Here is a 19,332-nt window from a genome sequence, read left to right as displayed (position 1 = left end):
GTCGAGATTCCGGAGGAGTCCAGCCGAGGAGAATCCGCGTCCCGGGTATCGGCGGGAGACACCGAGAGCGAGGAGGTTGGTATACCTTAATGACTGTTTGCGCAGGCCGCGTCGGATAGCCGGCCGTTTGCGTCTCGCGTTTCCGCTCGGCGAGCACGAGCGGAGAGTTAATCTCGAGAAATGTGGTGGCACTTTCAATACTTCACTATACCGAAACGTCGGTCGAGGATCTTATACTATTCCCGACGCGTCCTCTTGGGACGCTGACTGACTCCCACGTCGTCGCTGCCGCGCGACTTCTTACCGATTTGTACCTGGCTCTGCGCTGTAAGCTGCAGCGAGATCGCGTGGGTGTTGAGCTTCTCCGCGAGCAGCAGATCCTTGAGACCCTTCATCTTCTGGCTGTATAGCGTTATCCTCGGCCTTTCGTTCTCGGAGTCAGCCTCCGGGAGAACTTCGGGCTCGACATTCTTGCGTCGTCCGGCGGCGCGACAAACGGCTCACCACCACCCTGTAGTAGGTAATCTCTGTTAAGTATCTTCTCGCTGCAGGCTGCCGTTAGAGCTTGAATACTAGGATGTGTTGACGCTGAATTAGAGGGCACTTTGGATTCTAGGCTCTTGATCAGATCTCGCGCCGCGTTTCCTCTCTCCTTAGTCTTACAATAATTGTTATTGTTGTTCAAGGTCTCCTCGGGACTCGTCTCTCTCTTCTGTGCCGTTTCCTCCTTCTGCTTGACCTCTGTTTCGTAGCACTCTATGACAACCTGAGCGCGTATATTGGCGTCGAACTTCGAGATCGTGTTCACCAACGGGCGAGCCCAACCTATGTGTAACACAGGAGTATTGGCGCCCTCCTCCCATTGACAGATACCGTCGTAGAATCTCAACAGGTATGCGAAACAACGTGGTTGTCGTAGTAAACGCGCGTTGTCGACGCGCACCACGTGCGGTATCAATTCGTTGGCAATCTCCAGCAATTCCTTGTATATTTCCCCGTCATCCCGCGAATAATCATATCTGCGCATAGAATTCTATTATTCACCGCTAACGAACCGCATATCAATGAAGCATTTAACATATTCACTGCCACTCTCCAAAGATATGCAGTTTCAGCAAACTCATTAAGAATATAAAAAAGATTTTAAAAAAACTCATACATCAGATACTTACTTCCGCAAAACATCCGCGGCATCGGCCCACGACGCAAGCGCGTTGACATGTAGTTCATGCCGGTACAGATATCCACCTTGATAGGTGTAAGGATATACATGTGCGTTTCCATAGTATTTCCTTGCTGATCTTACGGCTTCCTACAAAAATATGTTCAGAATAATTATGTATTATGTCTGCAGATAAACAGTAGGTCTATTTTTTATTCTTGCACTAGAATTCTCTTTCTCGCTTTCACTAAATATCAAACACATACCAATCTCAATTTAAATTTCAAAAATATATACTAGTTCAGTCATAGAAAACAGATTTAGTGATGTTATTCGATACTTCAATATCACAAACCTGAAAGAGGTCTATAGGTGGTGGCCTTCCAGGCGTAGGTGCAGCCTCTTCCAACTCAGCCAAATTACCGAGTGCCATAGGATACTTTGCTAGATGGCCTAAGTCATACAACAGCCACAACAACTCCTGCTGGAGCAACGCCACTTCGACCGCGTCGGTAGTCGCATTCAGACTAGGATTTATAGCCGATACTATGGTAGCTACTTCTAAAGCACGACTGCACACCATAGCTTGCCCATTTAAATACAACCACGATCGAGACGCTACACCAGGTTCCACTGGTTGCCCGCGTTTATCCTCGTTTCCCTTACCTGGTAATAAATTGCAATTATCTCTTACCCTTGATTTTTGAAGTCGCAAGTGTAGAATTTAATAAAAGATAGAAGTAATGCAAGTCAAAGATCTAGATTTGAATCTCTCTATCACTTTGCATATATCAAAGAATTTTAAAAAGAAATATTATACTGTAATAAGAAAGATACTTTTCTTAAACAAATCCAAAATTACTTGGTGTAAAATTGGTATGGTACTTTGTGCCGATCAATAGTCTCCAAAGAAAAAATATAAAATATATTTAAAAGAATCTATCTTAGATATCTGATTAAATTGTGGTCTTTCAATCCTGATGATTGAAAGTTCTAAAAGAAGGAAAGAATAGGGCTTGTTCTTTGTTAAAGAACTCTCTGAACTGATGATACACATGTACAATAAGTTAAAGTGAAACAAAAATAATTTGTTTCATTTTTTCTTCCAATCATTAGGATTGAAAGTTTAATCGGACATCCAAGATAATTTTTTTGAAATATAGTTTACATTTTTTCTTTGGAGACTATTGGTCGGCACAAAGTATACCACAACTTTACACCTAATGGATCGAGACTTTGCATCACATACCATGCCATGTAACCTCCGCGGTCTCCGTGCCATCTTCTCCGTATACGACCCACGCATGGTCCTCTGACATGGCAAGATGCACATCCTTGAAACCTAGAACCTGGCAACCAGCCACCACAGCGAAGGCGACTCCGTAACAATCGAGCTTGTTCGCCGTTAGGTAACTGTAGAGGCTTTGCAGATGCGCTCGGTCCTTATAGTAGCTTCTGGTGAGGGAGTTCCATATCACGTCCGACACCTTTTTCACGAGTTCCCTGGTGGCGTACTTGGTGTCGTACACGGTGAGGTCAACGGCGCCCTTGATCACCGCGTGGAACTTTGTATATAATGCCTCGGCGATGTGGTACTCCACAGGCGGTAGCTTCGGCTCGTCGTAGACGGCGTTCTCCTGGGGCGTGAAGACGCGATTGCACGTCAAGGAGTTCTCGACTGCGCCGATGAGGATCGAGAGCAACGCGAGGTCCGGCTCGGCGCTGTTCTCCAGCTGATTCTTGAAGATCTGCACGATCGCGGAGATGCTCCGGATCGGGAACAGGGCCCTGTCCCTGTCATGAAAGCCCGCCATGTCGTACGAAGGCCCCGCCGAACTTGGGAGGTTGGACACCACGCACGTTACGCACGCAACGACCGTCGTTGGTAGCGGCGGTGGCGCGGCGGCCGATCTACGACGCCCGTGTGAGGCTCGTCATACCGCTGGCCGTTTCGGCGCACGACTTCTGACAGAAACCAGGGACAGAAACTCGCAACGGGCGGCCACGTCGGGCCCGCCGACTCCGTCCGGCCAACGCGCGCGCGTTTACTCCGCTCCGCTAGTGAACGTTACCCGGCGTTACGCGGGTCCTCTCGCATCACCGCACGACGAAAGCACCGCCAGCGACCGCTCTCTCTCCTTCTCCTCCTTCACCGCCTCCGCCTCCTCGCCGCCCGCTCTCGCTGCTGGCCGTGTGGTTGCGACGCTCTACGCCACTCTACGGTACCGTCAGCCGTGCCGTGCCGTGCCGTGGCCGTCCAGCGGCGCCGCGCTCCTCGTCCTCCGCTCGCGATGAGCCGCTTCTTGCTTGCGACAGGAGTCAGCAGTCGCGTAAGTCGCGTTTCCTTTCCACTTGATCGCCACCGTTGCGCCGCGCTACGATCACCGATGGAAACCGACGGCATGCTTTCCGTAGGCGCGATGTGTGATTTTTTGACGCGCAATAGACACGGAAAATCTACGTATATGCGCGACGGCCAATCAACCTCCCGCTTTTTCGGAAATAATAGATACGTGACGGGGGAGATTGATTAGCGCGACGTCCAGCGCGTTCCGCGTGACTCGAATGCCGTCACGCCAATTATTTTCATCGTAACGAACGATGGTAAACCATTGCTTTTGCACTGTGAAGCAAAAATTGGAAGCGATAGAATTTACAGGTCTAGTGAAAAAGAGTCAATTGAGATATCTGCGTTGTAGCGAATTAATAAATCTAAATATTATTCCTGCGTCAAATGGAAGCGAAAAATTAGTTGATTTTATGATATACTTATGATACGACAAAAAAATATAATTATCACTGTACAATCGCTACGATCGCTACGAATAAAGACAGAAATAATTTTTAGAGCAAAAGATGAAACTGGTGCAATTTTAACTAATTTGAAACTAACTTTTGATAGTATTATTTAATGTTTTAATATTTTTTAGTTATAAAGCGTTTATCGAATGCAGACACAGAAAAATATAATGCATTTTAAGAGGTCAGATTTAAAATATTTTTATTTATTTCTCAATATATATAATTTTTTACATGTGTCTATTTTTTAATATTTTGCTTAAAATGAAAATTGACATAACAAAATTCATTTACATATCGAAAATTCTTATCAATTCTTACATATTTCTTATATTTATTTTACTGTTATTACCTCCCACTTTGGGAAATCCAATGCTGTTTAGAATTTGTACAATAGCTTAATTCAATGTTACAGAGTAATGTAAATTTACTTGAAATATATATTTTAAATATGTGTACATTTCTTTACATCTAAAATAATAACTAGAATTTTATTCTTGAAACCGACGCGAATCGTCTGAAGTGAGCTCCAGAGCTCCACACGAGAATCGAATGTCGAATCGCGATTTGAAAATCTTAAGATGGCGCAGCCCTGTTTATCGCGTCGTGTTTCTCTGTCAGCTGCAGCAGCTGCAGTCAGTTGATCGTTCTACCACGATAAACGCATATTTTTACCTAAATGTATTTTCACCGAAGTCACATTATCGGAGAATAGCAGAGAATTCGCGTGAATTCGCGGAGAAGTTGCTCAAGTCGCATCGCATTGCGTTTATTACTCAAGAGACCAATCCTGAGTTTCCGAGATGAAGGTGACAATAAAGAGTAAGTATATGGAACGGCATTCGAAAGTTTCTTGCCGTCTATTCTATCTTGTGCATATAATTCTAACGCGACACGTATAAAACTCTCAATCTCGTGATGATAGATGTTATGGTTATGTCACGGCCAACGTTCGCATCATTCATACGTTTTTCTCGGCCGCAAAGCACTTATACGTAGATCAGCGTCTACGAGGCATTTCTCTGTCCAGGTTGGACAGGCGTCGCCACCTGGCGATGGATCGCGAACGATGATAACTGCGGTATATGCAGGATGCCGTTCGACGCCAGCTGTCCAGATTGCAAGATCCCTGGAGATGACTGTCCACTAGGTACTCGAAACACGTACTCTTTTTCTTGCAGTATTTTATCAAAGTAAACTTTACGATTGCTATTTTTTTATTAGTTTCTCTTTTCTTAATTATTTATTTGAAAATAATTTCTCTCCCTGTATGTGACATTTCTTTAAACAAAAGAGCATTTATTATATTTTTTATTAGTGCTATTTTTACATTTTTTTGAGAGAAAAATTAGAAACAGTGATTTATGCACAATTAGAAATTTTACCATATGAAGTAATTATTGCTTAAATTAATAAGATGTATTTATTGTATGTATATATATAATTAAGTATATCTACTATATATATATATTTTTTAATGAGTAATTTTTTATTTAACACATTTAACAAGAAAGAAAATTATGAATTAGATTAAATTGGAAATGACGAATTATATAGTTAGAAATTTATTTGGAAACAAATTCCTTGGAAAAACATTTCTGTTAAATGAATCAATCATTAATGAAATTACTCAGAATTTCGCTCAGAAGATCGATATATCTATAATTTGCGTTTTTTTCCAACGCGTTTCTGCTTATACTAATCTATTTGATGTACGCATATATTTTAATAGATATACATTTTCTATTTGTGTCCGTTTAATTAAATTCCATATACATATATTACGCACAAAATAGAATATCATTCTAAATTTTAATATATAATTATAGATCGTCGAAAGCAGGCTAAAAAATAGGATGATCTCATTTAAGCCTTGTGTTCACGAAGTGAACTATCTAAATTTTAGATCCTTTAGCAAAATTATTCTTTCCCTGTATAAATTGCTCCGAGATCTCAGACAAAGAATCGACTACTGGCCATAGTGACTGAATTGTTCAAATGTAATTTGTTAATTCTTTCTCTACATCCGGAAATTTCGGGGTGATTTCTATATGAAATAAAGAATTTTGTTAAACTATCTAACAATTTATCTAGATACAGAATCTGGAAATAATTCCGTGAAGCTACCAAATAATTATGTAAGACGCTCAAAGTGGTTACTAGAAAACTTTACAGCATTGCACATTATGCTTAAACAACCTACATAATTATTTTGGTAGTCTAATAAAATTATTTTTAGATCTGTATCTAGTTAAATATTTAGATCAGTGCTCGGAAATATCAGACGATTTGACAGTTCGAATCTTAAGTTCGAATGTTAAATAGTTCAGACTGAATGTATGTTCGAACTATTTTAACCCACTTCAGGATTGAAAGTTCGAAATTATTACATTTCGAACTCAGACATTATAAATCGTCCTCAGGATCATCCTAAATATATCCAGGATGGTTCAGGATATTTGTAGGACGATATCAATAAATATAGGAATTTTATTTAACTGTTCCTTTGTTTTCAAGGTATATTATATTTGTTTACTATCCGAATCGTCCGAACTTCAAACATAACGAATTGACATTTCATACTGCTTATCATTGCTTAAGCCCAAACTGTTCGACCTGTCCGAAATATTCGAATTAGATGCTCATTTTTTTAAACTTTGAACTATTCGAATAGATCGAATATTCAACATGTTCGAATCTTTTGTCTGAGCCCTAATTTAGATACTTCAATAAAATAATTCTTTTCGAGTAGCATCATGAGATACAAAGTTTTATACTCCCGACTCGTAAAATACCGCCACGACGAGAAGGCCGCATCTGCGACGGCGCGCGATGTCGTGATATCGATCGACGCGTGCCGGTCGGCCGATGGACAAACGCGGCTGGTAGGCGCCGCTGTCCCTCACCCTCGCCCTGGACACCCTCGGGTATCGATGCGCGGCGAATGTGTGCACGCACGTCCGTCCGTTCTTCCCGTTGTTACCACCCTTCCTTTCCCTTGCTGCTAATCGCCAGGTGCACCCGACCGTTCACCGGTCCGTTGCCCAACATCGACGAAATTAATTTAACCACTCGTGTACATCGTTTCGTTTCAGTGTGGGGGCAGTGCTCGCATTGTTTCCATATACACTGCATCATGAAGTGGCTGCACTCGCAGCAGACCAACCACATATGCCCGATGTGTCGCCAGGAGTGGAAGTTCAAGGAGTAACCGCCGCTTATCCCGCAGGCCCGCAGGTGTCAGCACGCAGCGAGTGATCAGGTAAACGACGCGTGCCTCTTCGTTCCTCCCTGCGAGGTTTCCCTTCTGAAGAGACTCGGATGTAAATCGGATCGGTTATTTTAGGAGAAATTAGACATCTCCCCATAATCTGTTTATATCTATAGCTGGTATTCTCTTATATATATTATAGTTGGTTCTTATATCTAAGATGAGAGAGTCTTAAGTACAAGTCTTAAGATGTCATAAGTATACCAATCAAAAACTAAATATTAGCATCTTAAGACATATTATTTAAGACGGTCTTGAACTCTCTAAATTCTTTGGAATGGAATCTCATTCTAAAGAGTTTCTCTAAATTCTTTGGAGTGAAACTCTTTAGACTGAGATTCCATTCAAAGAATTTAGAGAGAAATAGAAGCGACTATAAATACCGGTTTATATAATTTGTACAATCTAAATAGTCTGTGTAACACGAATCTCTTTTGCTAAATCTCGCAAGTTCTCGTAAACTCAGGCTTTCGGCATCATCAAGCCTACATAAATTTGTTTAAAAAAGCTATGAGGAGTAATCAAATAGCTAGTAAATGCCAATAATGCTTTATTTATTCATGTTTATTTATTCATAGCACGTTTTTTTTTAAGCCGATTCATCGTATTCAACGCGTTGTTTGTAAAACGTGTAATAAGATTTATACAATTCCATACGAATGACTTATATGTCTTCTAAAAGAGAATGTGTCGTACCTAAATTTAGAAGCTTATCTAGAGTCGTCCATCCGCCGATTAGATTCGCCTGCCACACGACAACCCGTTGTACATTCTCGTATAATGTCGCGATTGGTCTGAAATTCGTTACCTCGCGAATATATATACCTAAAATTTTTACGCCTCATTCCATTCGGAATTTTCACCTCAACAGCACGTGCGATTAATCTCTCTTTTTCGGCACGCATACAGAAAAACGTGTTTTGAAGAGGAATTGTATAAAAGACATAGCACTGTTTATTGAAACTGCATGGAAAAATCGATTTTGCTAAAACATTTAAAAATTTAGATAGATACAGATTTGAATAATTTCGGCCATGTTCGTATATTACTGTCAGTTGACTGCCAGTACTGAAAGTCTATAGTTCCCGTTACGTACACTATACTGTACTAACAACTGGCAGTAATATACGAACACGGCTTTCGTTAGAAAATCATCAAAATAATTATGTAGGAAACTCGAGTTGATGAGCAATGCTGCAAAAAGTTTCGATATTGTAGCAATCAGCTTGAGCGTCTGCATAATTATTGGATAATTTAATAAAATTATTTTCAGATCTGTAGTTGAATTTTTAGATATTTAAATCATTAAAATAATTATGTAAGTCGTTCAAGCAATGTTGTAAAAAGTTTCCTAGCAACCAGCTTAAGCATCCTAATAATTATTTTGATAGTCCAAAATTTTTTCAGATCTAGCTAAATTTTTATACTTCAGCAAAACCGTTCCTTCCATACGATATCCGAGTCTTCACTGACAGTGAAATTTGAACATCTCTTGACCCCTTCGTGCTTTGATCTCTCCGCGATAAAGAGTACGTTTCCGGTTCAAAGGGATAACGCGCAGCGTGCGACCGCGAATCAGCCTCTCTCCTCTCCATCTGTTATCTACGGGCAACACATTGGCTCGTTGAATTATTAATAAGTCGTTGTATCCGACAATATACGCGTCATCAGTGTCTTGCGTGTGTTCGGGAATGTAACGTAATAGCTGCAGCCGCGCCGCATAATCCATTCTCCCGGCAACGCGGTTGCGGTTCTATCACAGTTCTATCGCGAGCTCGAGAAGGGGGAGAGGCCCCTCTTTTTTTCTCACTTTAATCGCGGGAATTGCGTTTTGCCGACATAATCGCACGCGAGGAAACCGACGCAAAATTTAATGGAGTTTAACGCGAAGCGCGAATGGATGGTTAGGTCAAATCGCGACAGCGTACAGTAAGAACACTATTTTCAATGCGGCACTTTAACTGGCCGATTTTGCGAGTCAATTTGACGTTTACGTCGGCTGCGAGGCTGAATTATTTATGATTGTAAAAAAGACGGTCGCTTTCAACTTTATTCCTTTCGACGCGGTGTTCAAAGTACAGAGTGTAAAAATAGTAACACGAGTCATGTTTAATTCCAAGAAAAAAATGTATGATTCAACGGACGTACCGACAATTGAAGAGTGACTGTCGGAATCAGTTTAATGTCGAATATGATATCGTAAGTTTTAGGAAAAAAAAGGATTGTTAAAAGTATTGCGTTTAAGAAAAAAAAAATGTCCTTTATGAATTCTCTTCTTCCGAATTAACGAATATATATCCGTTTCTACCAATGTAAATTAATTTTAATCTCGGTTTAACTTCCTTTATTAATTTCTCTTTATGTTTTTCTAATTTTTAGATAAAAGTAAATTAAACCGAGATTAAAGTTAATTTACATTATATAATATATCAAGGTTTTTTAATTGGTGTGCCGCAAATGGTCTTCAAGTGTTTGAAGAAAAGAGAGAAAATAATAAGAAGCAAAACTTTAGAAATAAATAAGAAAGCAAGTGAAAGACGAAGTAAAAATGTTTTAAAAATTATGACAATTATCTAAATTATATGTATATTGTGTTTATTCTTATTTTAACAAAAGCGATAATTGCAATAAAATCACTTTTAAAACGATAAAATAAAAATGTGAGAACTTTACGTTTTATTTCTGAGTGTTGTTTGGTGGTATCTGATAAAAGATCTATGCTGAGCGCTGAAGCGTGTGCTAATGATGTACCTCGAAAAACTGGCTTGTTATTTAATGTGTTGCGAATTAAGAAACGAATTAAAAAACACTGATCTACATTGGCCAAGGTTGCCACAAAACTGGAAATCAGGAAAAAATCAAGAATTTTAATTTTCCAGAAAATTTTACAAAATTAAAAAAATTCAATGTACGTTACATCATCTTTCCTTCAGCAGTTTTTGAATATTACTAACTTAACAATCAAACGCAAACAGTATTAGCGACATTAACAGTAATTAACATTGTTATGTTAAATGCTCTCTCAACAAAATATTTGACAGTTTCCAAATCCGCGGATGAAAATACAAAAAAATTCAAAATATTATTATTAAAAGCATTACGGAAAATCATGACATTTTGTTTGAAAATGAGGGAAAAGTTATGGAATTGTAGGAATTTGTGACAACCCTGTTTGTAGAAATGCATAATAGAGTCGCAGACGGACTCACGTCTGACATTGGCATTCGAAGTCCGCGTCTCGAACGCGCACTTCACGAAACCCCGTGACCCAGTAATCGAATTTTGTTTTGACGGTTACGTTGTACGGTAACAGTAGGACGGACAGGAACGTCTTCGTGATACGTACGATCCGATTTCGATCGATCAAGGAACCGGCCGCTTTGCGCGGGTGGGAGAGAGAGGTGGAGCCGATTTGCATTTTATCGGCGGGAGATCGGTCGCAAAAGTGGAACGTGTCGTTTTTGCCTGAGCCAGAGCGAAACAGAGTGTGAATAAATTCCGCGGCCCGCGTTTTCTCAGCCGGCCGGTCGTGCCACTTCCTTCTCGAGCTTAATTGCGCCGTGAATGGGCGAGCGATACGCGTGGTGATCGCAAACCGATAACGCGTATCATCAGCGGTTACTTCATTCCACACACACACGGAGCACGTGAGACTGCGGGATACCGCTGGTATCTTATCTTCGTCATTTCGCTTCAGTTGAATGACGGAAAACATTTATGAAATATCCGAGAAGTGCCGTCTCCCAAGTAGCGATTCTAGAAACGTGACCGATTGTCTTGAATTAGATGTATATCTTCACATGTAACAAGTTGAAAAAAAACCTTGGTTTCGAGACCTTGTAAAATCGCGTCAATCGTAGACTCGAGAGCGTGACTTAAAGGAGAGAAATCGCTTCGTTAAGACGAATTGCGCGAGTTAAGAGTAATGACGCTCCCCTGGACTCCTCTTCCCGCAATCTTCGAAACAGAGAAGAGAAAGAAAACGGGGGAAGTCTGAATGTCGCACAAGCTACGGCACTGGCGAACAGACCTCCGTGCTATTGCGGAGGACGGCGAGACGGAGGGGACCTAATAGGTCCCTTCCCTTTTCTCCATCTCGCTTCGTTCACCTCTTCCTTTAATAGTCCTTTCCTTTCTCTTCCCTCTTCCGTCCCGTTCTCCTCGTCTGCCACGGGTTACTCTCTCACGCGATACCACCGGTCGCGGTATACACCTACACCCAATGATGGAAGTAGATGGACCCTGAGATGGTTGGCTCCTGGTCCAGTCTCGTTTCATAATTGCCTTCTAATCCTTTTAATTTGTAACTCCTAATCCTTTTAATTCGTGATTCTTAATTCTTTTAAATCATGAGCCCTAGTTCTTTTAATTCGTGAGTCCTAGTCCTTTGAATTCGTATCTTCCAATTCTTTTAATTCATGATTCCTAGGAGTTACGAATTAAAAGCTCCTAATCCCTTTAAATTATGATTTCTAGTCTTTTTGATTCTTGAGTCTTAATCTTTAATTTATGAGAATCTAATTTTTTTTAATTTATGGTTTCCAGTCTTTTTAATTCGTGACTCCCAACCCTTTGAATTCGTATCTTCCAATTCTTTTAATTCATGATTCCTAGTCTGTTTTATTCGTATCAAAAAATTTCATTCGAATCTCCTTTTCATTGCGTTCCTACGGGATCATTTATGCGATCTTTTACGTGCATTCTTTACTTCGTTTATCTCTTTTATGAGAAATTATAACGATGCTCCGGTAAAGCACGGAAACTGATATGATCGATAAGTCGTTTTATGCCTCACGAACTCTAGAAAGTTCACATTTATCACAGATCGCCGTTGCGTTCGCGTCGATGCGAATAATGCGTATTGTGAAATAAACGCACATTCGCGGGTAATTAACTGCTACACCTGCGGTAGATATATGATGTAAAGAAACGAAACGATATGTGACGTGTTCCGTGAAGTGTGGTGCTCGTAACTCTGTGGAAGCATAGCGAAATCGACTTACATAAACTTAAATAATCTCGGGCGAGTGCGTGTGTGTAATTAGAACGCGCTGGTACATAATTGAATCCATTCGAGCGAATCCTGTGAAAATGCATTACGTCAACGATGTAATATGACGATAAAATATAATATAATTTTACACGATAACGAAATTAAATTGATAATCAAGTTCTGAAGGCTCAGAGGATTAAAATTTAAATAAGTAATAACAAGGCAATAAGCCAAGCTGCAGTGCACAAAATTAAAATTAATGTTGACAAAATTACAATATCAAGATTCACATATTCAGATCCAAACGTTTCACACTGAACCATCTTCAATGTGGATAAAGATTTACAATATTTTAGAATACTTGTAATCGCAAATCAGACTTTGAAGAAATATCTGTGTTGTTTGCTCTTATTACTTTTACTTATTTAAATTAAATTGCCTTTTGAAATTAATATTTCCTCATTTTTAATATTTCGAACGGTTGTAGCATAGATGACCGAGAGATCGTGACGCACTGTGGAAATCTCATTGAAATACAACATCCCCAAGAAGAAACTATATTGCCTTGACGACGCTAGAAAGTGTGACCACGACTTTCCGTAAAGTTTAGAACGGCAACCGCATTTCCCTCTCCCCCTCTCCCTCCGACATCTTTCGATTTTACGTAACGTGTCGAACGATCCAAGAGTTTTTCCTACCAGGTCAAGAACTCACACATCATCATGATCAACAGTGTTGAGATCGTCACGAGACCGCCGTGGTGAACCTTTACCATCACCGTCAACCGCAGGTCCTCTTTGCATTCGCCTGTGTCTCTCCCTTCTGTGCCTTCCAAACACGAACACACCTAGGCACGCTTACTCACTCGTTTATTCGCTCTCTCGCTTATTCGCACGCTCATTCCTTCGCTCACCCACTCGCTCGTTCGCTCACACACACGTACCCAACATGCATAAGACGCACACTCGTTGACTACCTGACGAGAACTCGAGCTCGGCCAGTCACGTGGCCACCGATCGCGAAGGATGTTTGTGGGACCGCAAAGTCAGTCCGTGGCGGTCGGCCCGTTGAGAAAGAGAGGATAGAGACGCGATCGGGTGGAAGAGAAGGAGGGAAAGGACGGAACGGAGGAGGAGATACTGGATCGGGGATACCGCCTGGGGTCTCGGGATCGTCGCTGTTCTAACTCTACCTGTCCAAAGGCATTCGTTGCGCGATCGTTTCGGCTTATTCCTCGTAGTTCACCGAATCAAAGTTTTCAAGTGTTCTTCGCGATTAGTTCCTATCGTCACGGGAACGAGAGGAGTCTTGGCTAAGTCAATGAAAGGAGACATCATTGATGCGATCATGACATAGGAATCGATAGTGTTTTAATTGTAGCAAAAGGAGAAGGAATTGTCAATTTGTTAGAAAGTGTGGATTTCGGTGCACTAAAACGTGGAAGACGCGATGTGACGTCAAGCGAGACTCGGAAGTGACTGAAGACGCGCGAAGACGAAGTGACTCGAATTAAAGAAGATGGTTCTCCTTCATTCGAAATAACAATATATCATTCGAAATATAAATTAAATTAAATTCTTGGTTTTTAAAACAAAATTTTTCTACTCCTCCTCTGTCTACAATAAAGGAAGAATAAAGAAGTTTTATATAAAGAAATTTAATTGGCGAATTTTTTAAAAATAAATTTTGATACGCTTCAGAAAAAAAGGTAGAAAAGGAATTCTTTGTTAGGACCATTGAATGTTTGGTGCGCACTGTGAATCGCGGTATGCGATAGAAAGTTTACTTACAAAAGGCGGCAAGTCAGGTTGCCTCGTTCGTTCACAAAGAAGCGGGTTCGTCGGATCTGCTCGTACACTCTTCATGGAAGGAAAGCTCGAGCGATCGAGATAGAAAGGCGACTATCGAGGCCGTAACGTCATCTTGAAGATCAGCTTCAATGACAAGCTAAAGAGAGAGAGAGAAAGAAAAGAGAGGGACGAAATGCGCGCGAAATAAATCCCTGTATTGAAAATCGGAAGTGACTTCTTGAGGCTTTTAATTGACGTGTATGAGAAATATTTTGCGACGTGATTCCCGCGATTGTGTGCAAAATCGCAGGTCGATTCCGCTCGTCGCGATCGCGCGCGAACGAAGAGATATTTGAGAAATTGAAGACACCGCGCATGAAGCTATTAACGAGCGAACGAAGGCACGTTTCGTGGCTCCCGCAGAATTGTATGCAAAATTGCGTCGGCGATATCGCGAGGCATCGACGCGATCGCGACCCGCTTACGAATAAAGAGGACGAGGTGTACTCGAGGGGAGAAACGAAAGAGAAGAGGCGAAAGAGAAGGAAACGCGGCGAATCGAGGGTACGCGCCGCGAGATTGCGGTGATTTCGCTGGCGCAACAGTGTGTGGAATCATGTGGCGACGTTGCACAACATTCCCGTCATCTTCAATCGGCATTTAATGCAAAAGCATGCTCGTCCGTACGTTTTAAGGGAATGAGATAATTCCAAGAAACGCACGCCTCGCAAGTCATACCTCCGAGCTGCAATAGATTTTATGCAAAGATATCCAACGGCTGTTACACGTTCGTCTGCGACTGACAATACATCACAATAAAATTGCAAACGACGAATTCCTGTCTGAAGAATTTTGCGAGTGATGAAATACTGTTGACGCGAGAAATTTGCCAAGCTCATAAAATACCTCGCTTGCCGAGTATTTACCGGCGTTCCTCGATTCCGTTGGCTTATAATAGACACACACGCGATAAGGACGATGATAAACGTCGCTTCTTATCTTGAGAGAATTTTGAACGAAGCGCAATCTTCGTCGTTTACGTGCGAGGTGAAGGTACCTCGTGTTACCGCTGACATTTAGTACCGTGTTTAGTAATAGCGGTAATAGCATAGATATTTTTACGTGTATTAACGTAATCACGAGTCGAGATTGTGCAGTTAGTTGGCTCGAAAAGTAAAATTCGTTTTGCGTACGTATAAGTATGTCGTCATAGAGGATGAGCAATCGCTTTGATTAGACGGTTCGAAAGACGAGCGGAATGCAGCTGGCAACCAGTCAAAGGCCTCATCCGCCTCCGGTGCCACCTCGACCGAGTCGGCAGGTGGTTGCTGAGGCCCTTAAGAGATCGCCAAGACCGCCCTGTCCCACTAGGCAGGCACCACCACCGCCAAACACGAAGCCCTGGAGATCCGATCAGCAACAAGTGCAGCAGCAGCAGCAACAATTGCAACAGCAACAGGTGGACCCAACGGGCGGACGTACGACTGTATACGAATCCCTCAAGGAGTGCGCGAAGGATTGCAAGGACGAGAATGTGTCCAACGACAGAAATCCACGAGATCGCAACCAGACGCGAAATACAGACACAATTGTTGAGGATAACCGGTCGGAGAATGGAAACAAAGTTACCTCGTCTCACGATCAACATCACAGACCTGCTACCGGTTCGGAAAAGTCTTATCCCACGGGGAACGTTCCAGTGAATATCGTGCGGAAGCGCAACAGTCTGACCGAGGATCAACGGCCGCAACGCAGGCTGGAGATACGAAGAAACTCCCGCGGGAAAGACCTAGCCGGTGCTCTACCATATCATCGTGACCGATGGAAGAAGTTTGCTGATAAAGATCAGCAAAGAGAGAACAGTGTCGTCACCTCGACTGAGAAATTCGAAACGGCACTAACGACGACGAAGCCACCGGTGGCTGTTCGAGCTGTCAACGTGTCCTTCGAAGACGAGCATCGTGCCTCGTTCTCCAGTCCGGATTCCGCTCGAGGGCGAGTCACAGTGAGTCACGCGGAAAAATGCAACGGCGATTCGGAGAAAGCAGACGGGCACAACACCCGGTCGACGCCCACGTGTCGATCATGTCCTGATGAACAACAATTGCAACAACAGCAGGAAACGTTCGTGGCTAGTGGAAAGCTCGGTAACGGAGATGTCAAGACTCTGTCTTCTATCGAGAAATCGACGAATATCTCGAGCGTTGACCGCGCTGCCACCACGTTGCTCGTCGTCGACGAATCAGAGCGTAAAATTGCGCCCAGCGACCAAGAGGATAGTAACGACAACGACAGCGATAACAATATCCACCGGCAGGACTGGCTGGAGGCGGGGGTTCGTTACTCTTCCACGCAGATTACTTTGCATGGAGATGACGGCGACGACGACACCGTCGACACGGGTCGAGTCAATGGTTATGATCATCGCGAAGAGGAGAGAATAACTGATCTTGATTTCATCAGGTAGATGAAAATTATGAAATCGCCGGAGACTTTGCTCACAATTGTCTCTATTGGAAGTTAAAATTAAAAGTGGATGGAACTAAATTGTAATACGAATGAGACTCTTGTCCATTCGGTAAAGAATACAAATTTGAAGGTTTCTTATCGACGAAATAAATTATTTATAAGTGTCTTTTAAATGGCTCCTAGACGCTCAATTATTAGAAGTATAATTATTTTGCACAATATGATTGCACAGTATGATCCCTTAAACTATTCAAAGCAAACAGTCTGGAGACTCAATATAATTTCCAGACAATAAATAATATTGTGCGTAATATCAAATATTGTACAATAATATTGATTGTCTAGGAGCTGCTTTAAAATTAAGAGATGGTCGTAATGAGAAATTCAAAGGTTTAATTTTAGTTTTTATTTGCTTTGAAAATTAAGAAAAAAATTATTATTCAGATATTCTTTTCCATAAATTATGTGACATTGTCTTTAGAGCATAACATTGCTTTAATTCCCAAAAAATCATTCTTTACATTCTTTACATCTAATGTTCTAATATTTCCTCATGGGTGATAATAATAATTAAACAATAATAATTAAAAAGAACTTGCAAGATAAGAAGCACTGATTTCCTAATTTAAACAATTCGAACATTTTTAATTTTTGAGTATGTTTAGAAACGTACAATGGTCTTTTTAAAGTGAATCTTTTGATGCTCTTATTTTTAGAGCAGCACTAAAAATAATGTGTTTGATGAAGATATTGCTGTGTGAATACATTGCTTAAGTGCTCTATGACGTAACATTGTCGCAAGGCGCGACGTTACTGCACACCAGCGCTAACGATGTAATAATTATCGAGAAGTCGCGATAGTTGCAGGGTCGCTCACTGTATTATATGCGCGTTGATCTAAATTCAACTATCCGGTGATGTGAGTACACCGCTTTCTCGCGATAAATGCTATCTCAGCCAACCGTAAAAACCAACCGCTCGTTAGCGTCAACTAACGTTCAAAAAACGCTTGCGCTCCCTTTTTTCTATTTTGTCCTCAGTTCAATCCCGAGGACCTTAATTTGCCTCTAATTTGCTCAGCTATAAAATCTTGAAAAATTCACAAGTTACACTGGTCTTTCAAGTATTGCGAGCTGTATAGCATTTATGCGCACATGAATGTGCAATTATGCAGATTGTGCAGTTACATAAATTAAACGAATAATTTAACGAATGTGTTACATAAAAAAGAGAAATATATTCTTTAGAAAAATAAATATAAATAAAGACTGCATGAATATTCTTTTCTCGCATTACACAACTGATATTGCTACACTAAACTAGAAATCAGGAAAATCAGGGAAATGTTAGGGAAATTTAAAACGATCGGAGAAATTAGAGGAAAGTCAGGGAATTTTACAAAATTTTCTAAAAAATTAATCTTAGTTAGTTTTAATGAAGTTTAATATGCGTACAAACATACACTACGTAGTTTTGAAATACTTCCAACAATTAAATGCAAGCAGTATTAGCAACATTAATTTACATTGCTATGTTCTCGCAAAAATATTTAACGGTTTCCAGGAAGAAACTACAAAAAAAATTTCAAAGTATTATTAAAATATAGGAGAAATCATGAAATTTTGTCTGGAAATCAGGAAAAGTTATATGAAATTTTAGGGTGAAAAATTTGTGGCAGTCTGGTTAGAAGTCAATGAGAAATTTTAAAAAAATTATTAAGAACATCGACTTTTTAAGCTGATATCACTATCTATAATTACTATCGGATCGGTATTGCTGCATTTGGCGTATCGAATCGATTTCATCTCACCACGCGGAAAATAAGATGAGACGAGCAACTGGAGCCAAGTCGAACGGATATCGATATCGATAAGAACGATTGAGCGATCGCACACTTCCGCGATGTGCACGCGATGATAATAACCGCAGGGCGAAGTGAGTCATTCGCCAAATCCCCCGCCTTCTCGACCGCGTGCGGCCGACACTCATAAAGACAGATCGATTTTTATTCCATAAGATGATCGTGTAACGGTATTCCCATTTCCTGTGGCTTCCATCGTACTCTGCCTTTGACAGTTTACAAGAAGTACGACCCGCAGAAGTTTCCCCTCCCCAGAGTATCGTGAAATTATTAATTTCATCCTCTTCATACACGGAGAAAGCGAAGTAATGTGTACTTTAGAATTCTATTAAATTTTATGGAATTGACAGGTCTATATAGGAACAAGCGCTCACTTCCATAAAATTTACTTTATTTTTCTGATAAATATCGTATAGCCATATTGTAAGGCACTTTTTACATTTCGTAAAGTAAATTTTGAGAGTTGGTCTTGCTTACAATCTTAAAAATGTATTATGAAATTTACTTTACTGTAATAACTACTCGAATAGATTTATGTACTATGATTACAATGTTCTTTTTACCTTATATCTCCGATATTTTTATAACTAAAGTTAAAATATCTTGTTTGTCATAAATTTGCAAAAATAACCAGAATATCTATATGCGACAACTATACTGTTACATATATTAATAATTAGCGTCTAGTAAGTTAAACATTAGCTTTTTAACTTTGGGTGCTTTTCATTTGGTGACACAAGTGCCGTTCTTTGTTACTCACTAGATGTCAAAAATGATATTTCTGTCACTAAATGTATCTTTAATTACTGAAAACATTTTACTTTGTCCTGTTTATTGAAAAGCGCCGAAAATATATCCCATTGTATTTATATAAAATATAAATTATCTAAAAACTTACACTTGTATGTTCTAGTATACAAGAAAGGATTGCGATGTCTTCCCTGCAAGGATTACCCCCGTTACCAAGAAGCTTGAGTGGCTTCAACC

At 40.7% G+C, this 19,332-nt stretch overlaps 2 protein-coding genes across 4 annotated transcripts in view; one reads left to right on the top strand and one right to left on the bottom strand.

Moving 5' to 3' along the window:
* Positions 1-6: 6 nt before the first annotated feature.
* Mnn1 (menin 1) lies at positions 7-3,172 on the bottom strand. Its single transcript, XM_018455754.1, is given in 5 exon segments — positions 7-478; positions 481-1,019; positions 1,173-1,312; positions 1,518-1,828; positions 2,412-3,172. Coding segments are annotated over 5 exon segments (1,797 nt in total). The 5' UTR covers positions 2,977-3,172; the 3' UTR covers positions 7-236.
* A 1,353-nt stretch (positions 3,173-4,525) lies between these two features.
* The window catches only part of LOC108727588 (protein FAM89B), a 19,710-nt gene continuing 4,903 nt past the window's right edge, over positions 4,526-19,332 (top strand). Inside the window, exons 1-4 of one of the 3 annotated variants that reach the window (XR_001936854.1) lie at positions 4,526-4,783; positions 4,992-5,111; positions 7,057-7,223; positions 19,259-19,332. Coding sequence is in view for 2 of the 3 variants with exons in the window: in XM_018455756.1 (XP_018311258.1) it covers positions 15,274-16,478; positions 19,259-19,332 (1,279 nt within the window). In the remaining variant the exon portion in view is untranslated. Of the gene's footprint in view, positions 4,784-4,991; positions 5,112-7,056; positions 7,224-13,887; positions 16,479-19,258 lie in introns of those variants that run through there. The other 2 variants (XM_018455757.1, XM_018455756.1) reach the window with 2 other exon arrangements.

This window comes from Mycetomoellerius zeteki, unplaced genomic scaffold (genome assembly GCF_001594055.1).
Source record: "Mycetomoellerius zeteki isolate Tzet28-1 unplaced genomic scaffold, Tzet1.0 scaffold51, whole genome shotgun sequence".
NCBI lineage: Eukaryota > Metazoa > Arthropoda > Insecta > Hymenoptera > Formicidae > Mycetomoellerius > Mycetomoellerius zeteki.
This window is presented reverse-complemented; position numbering and strand designations above follow the sequence as displayed.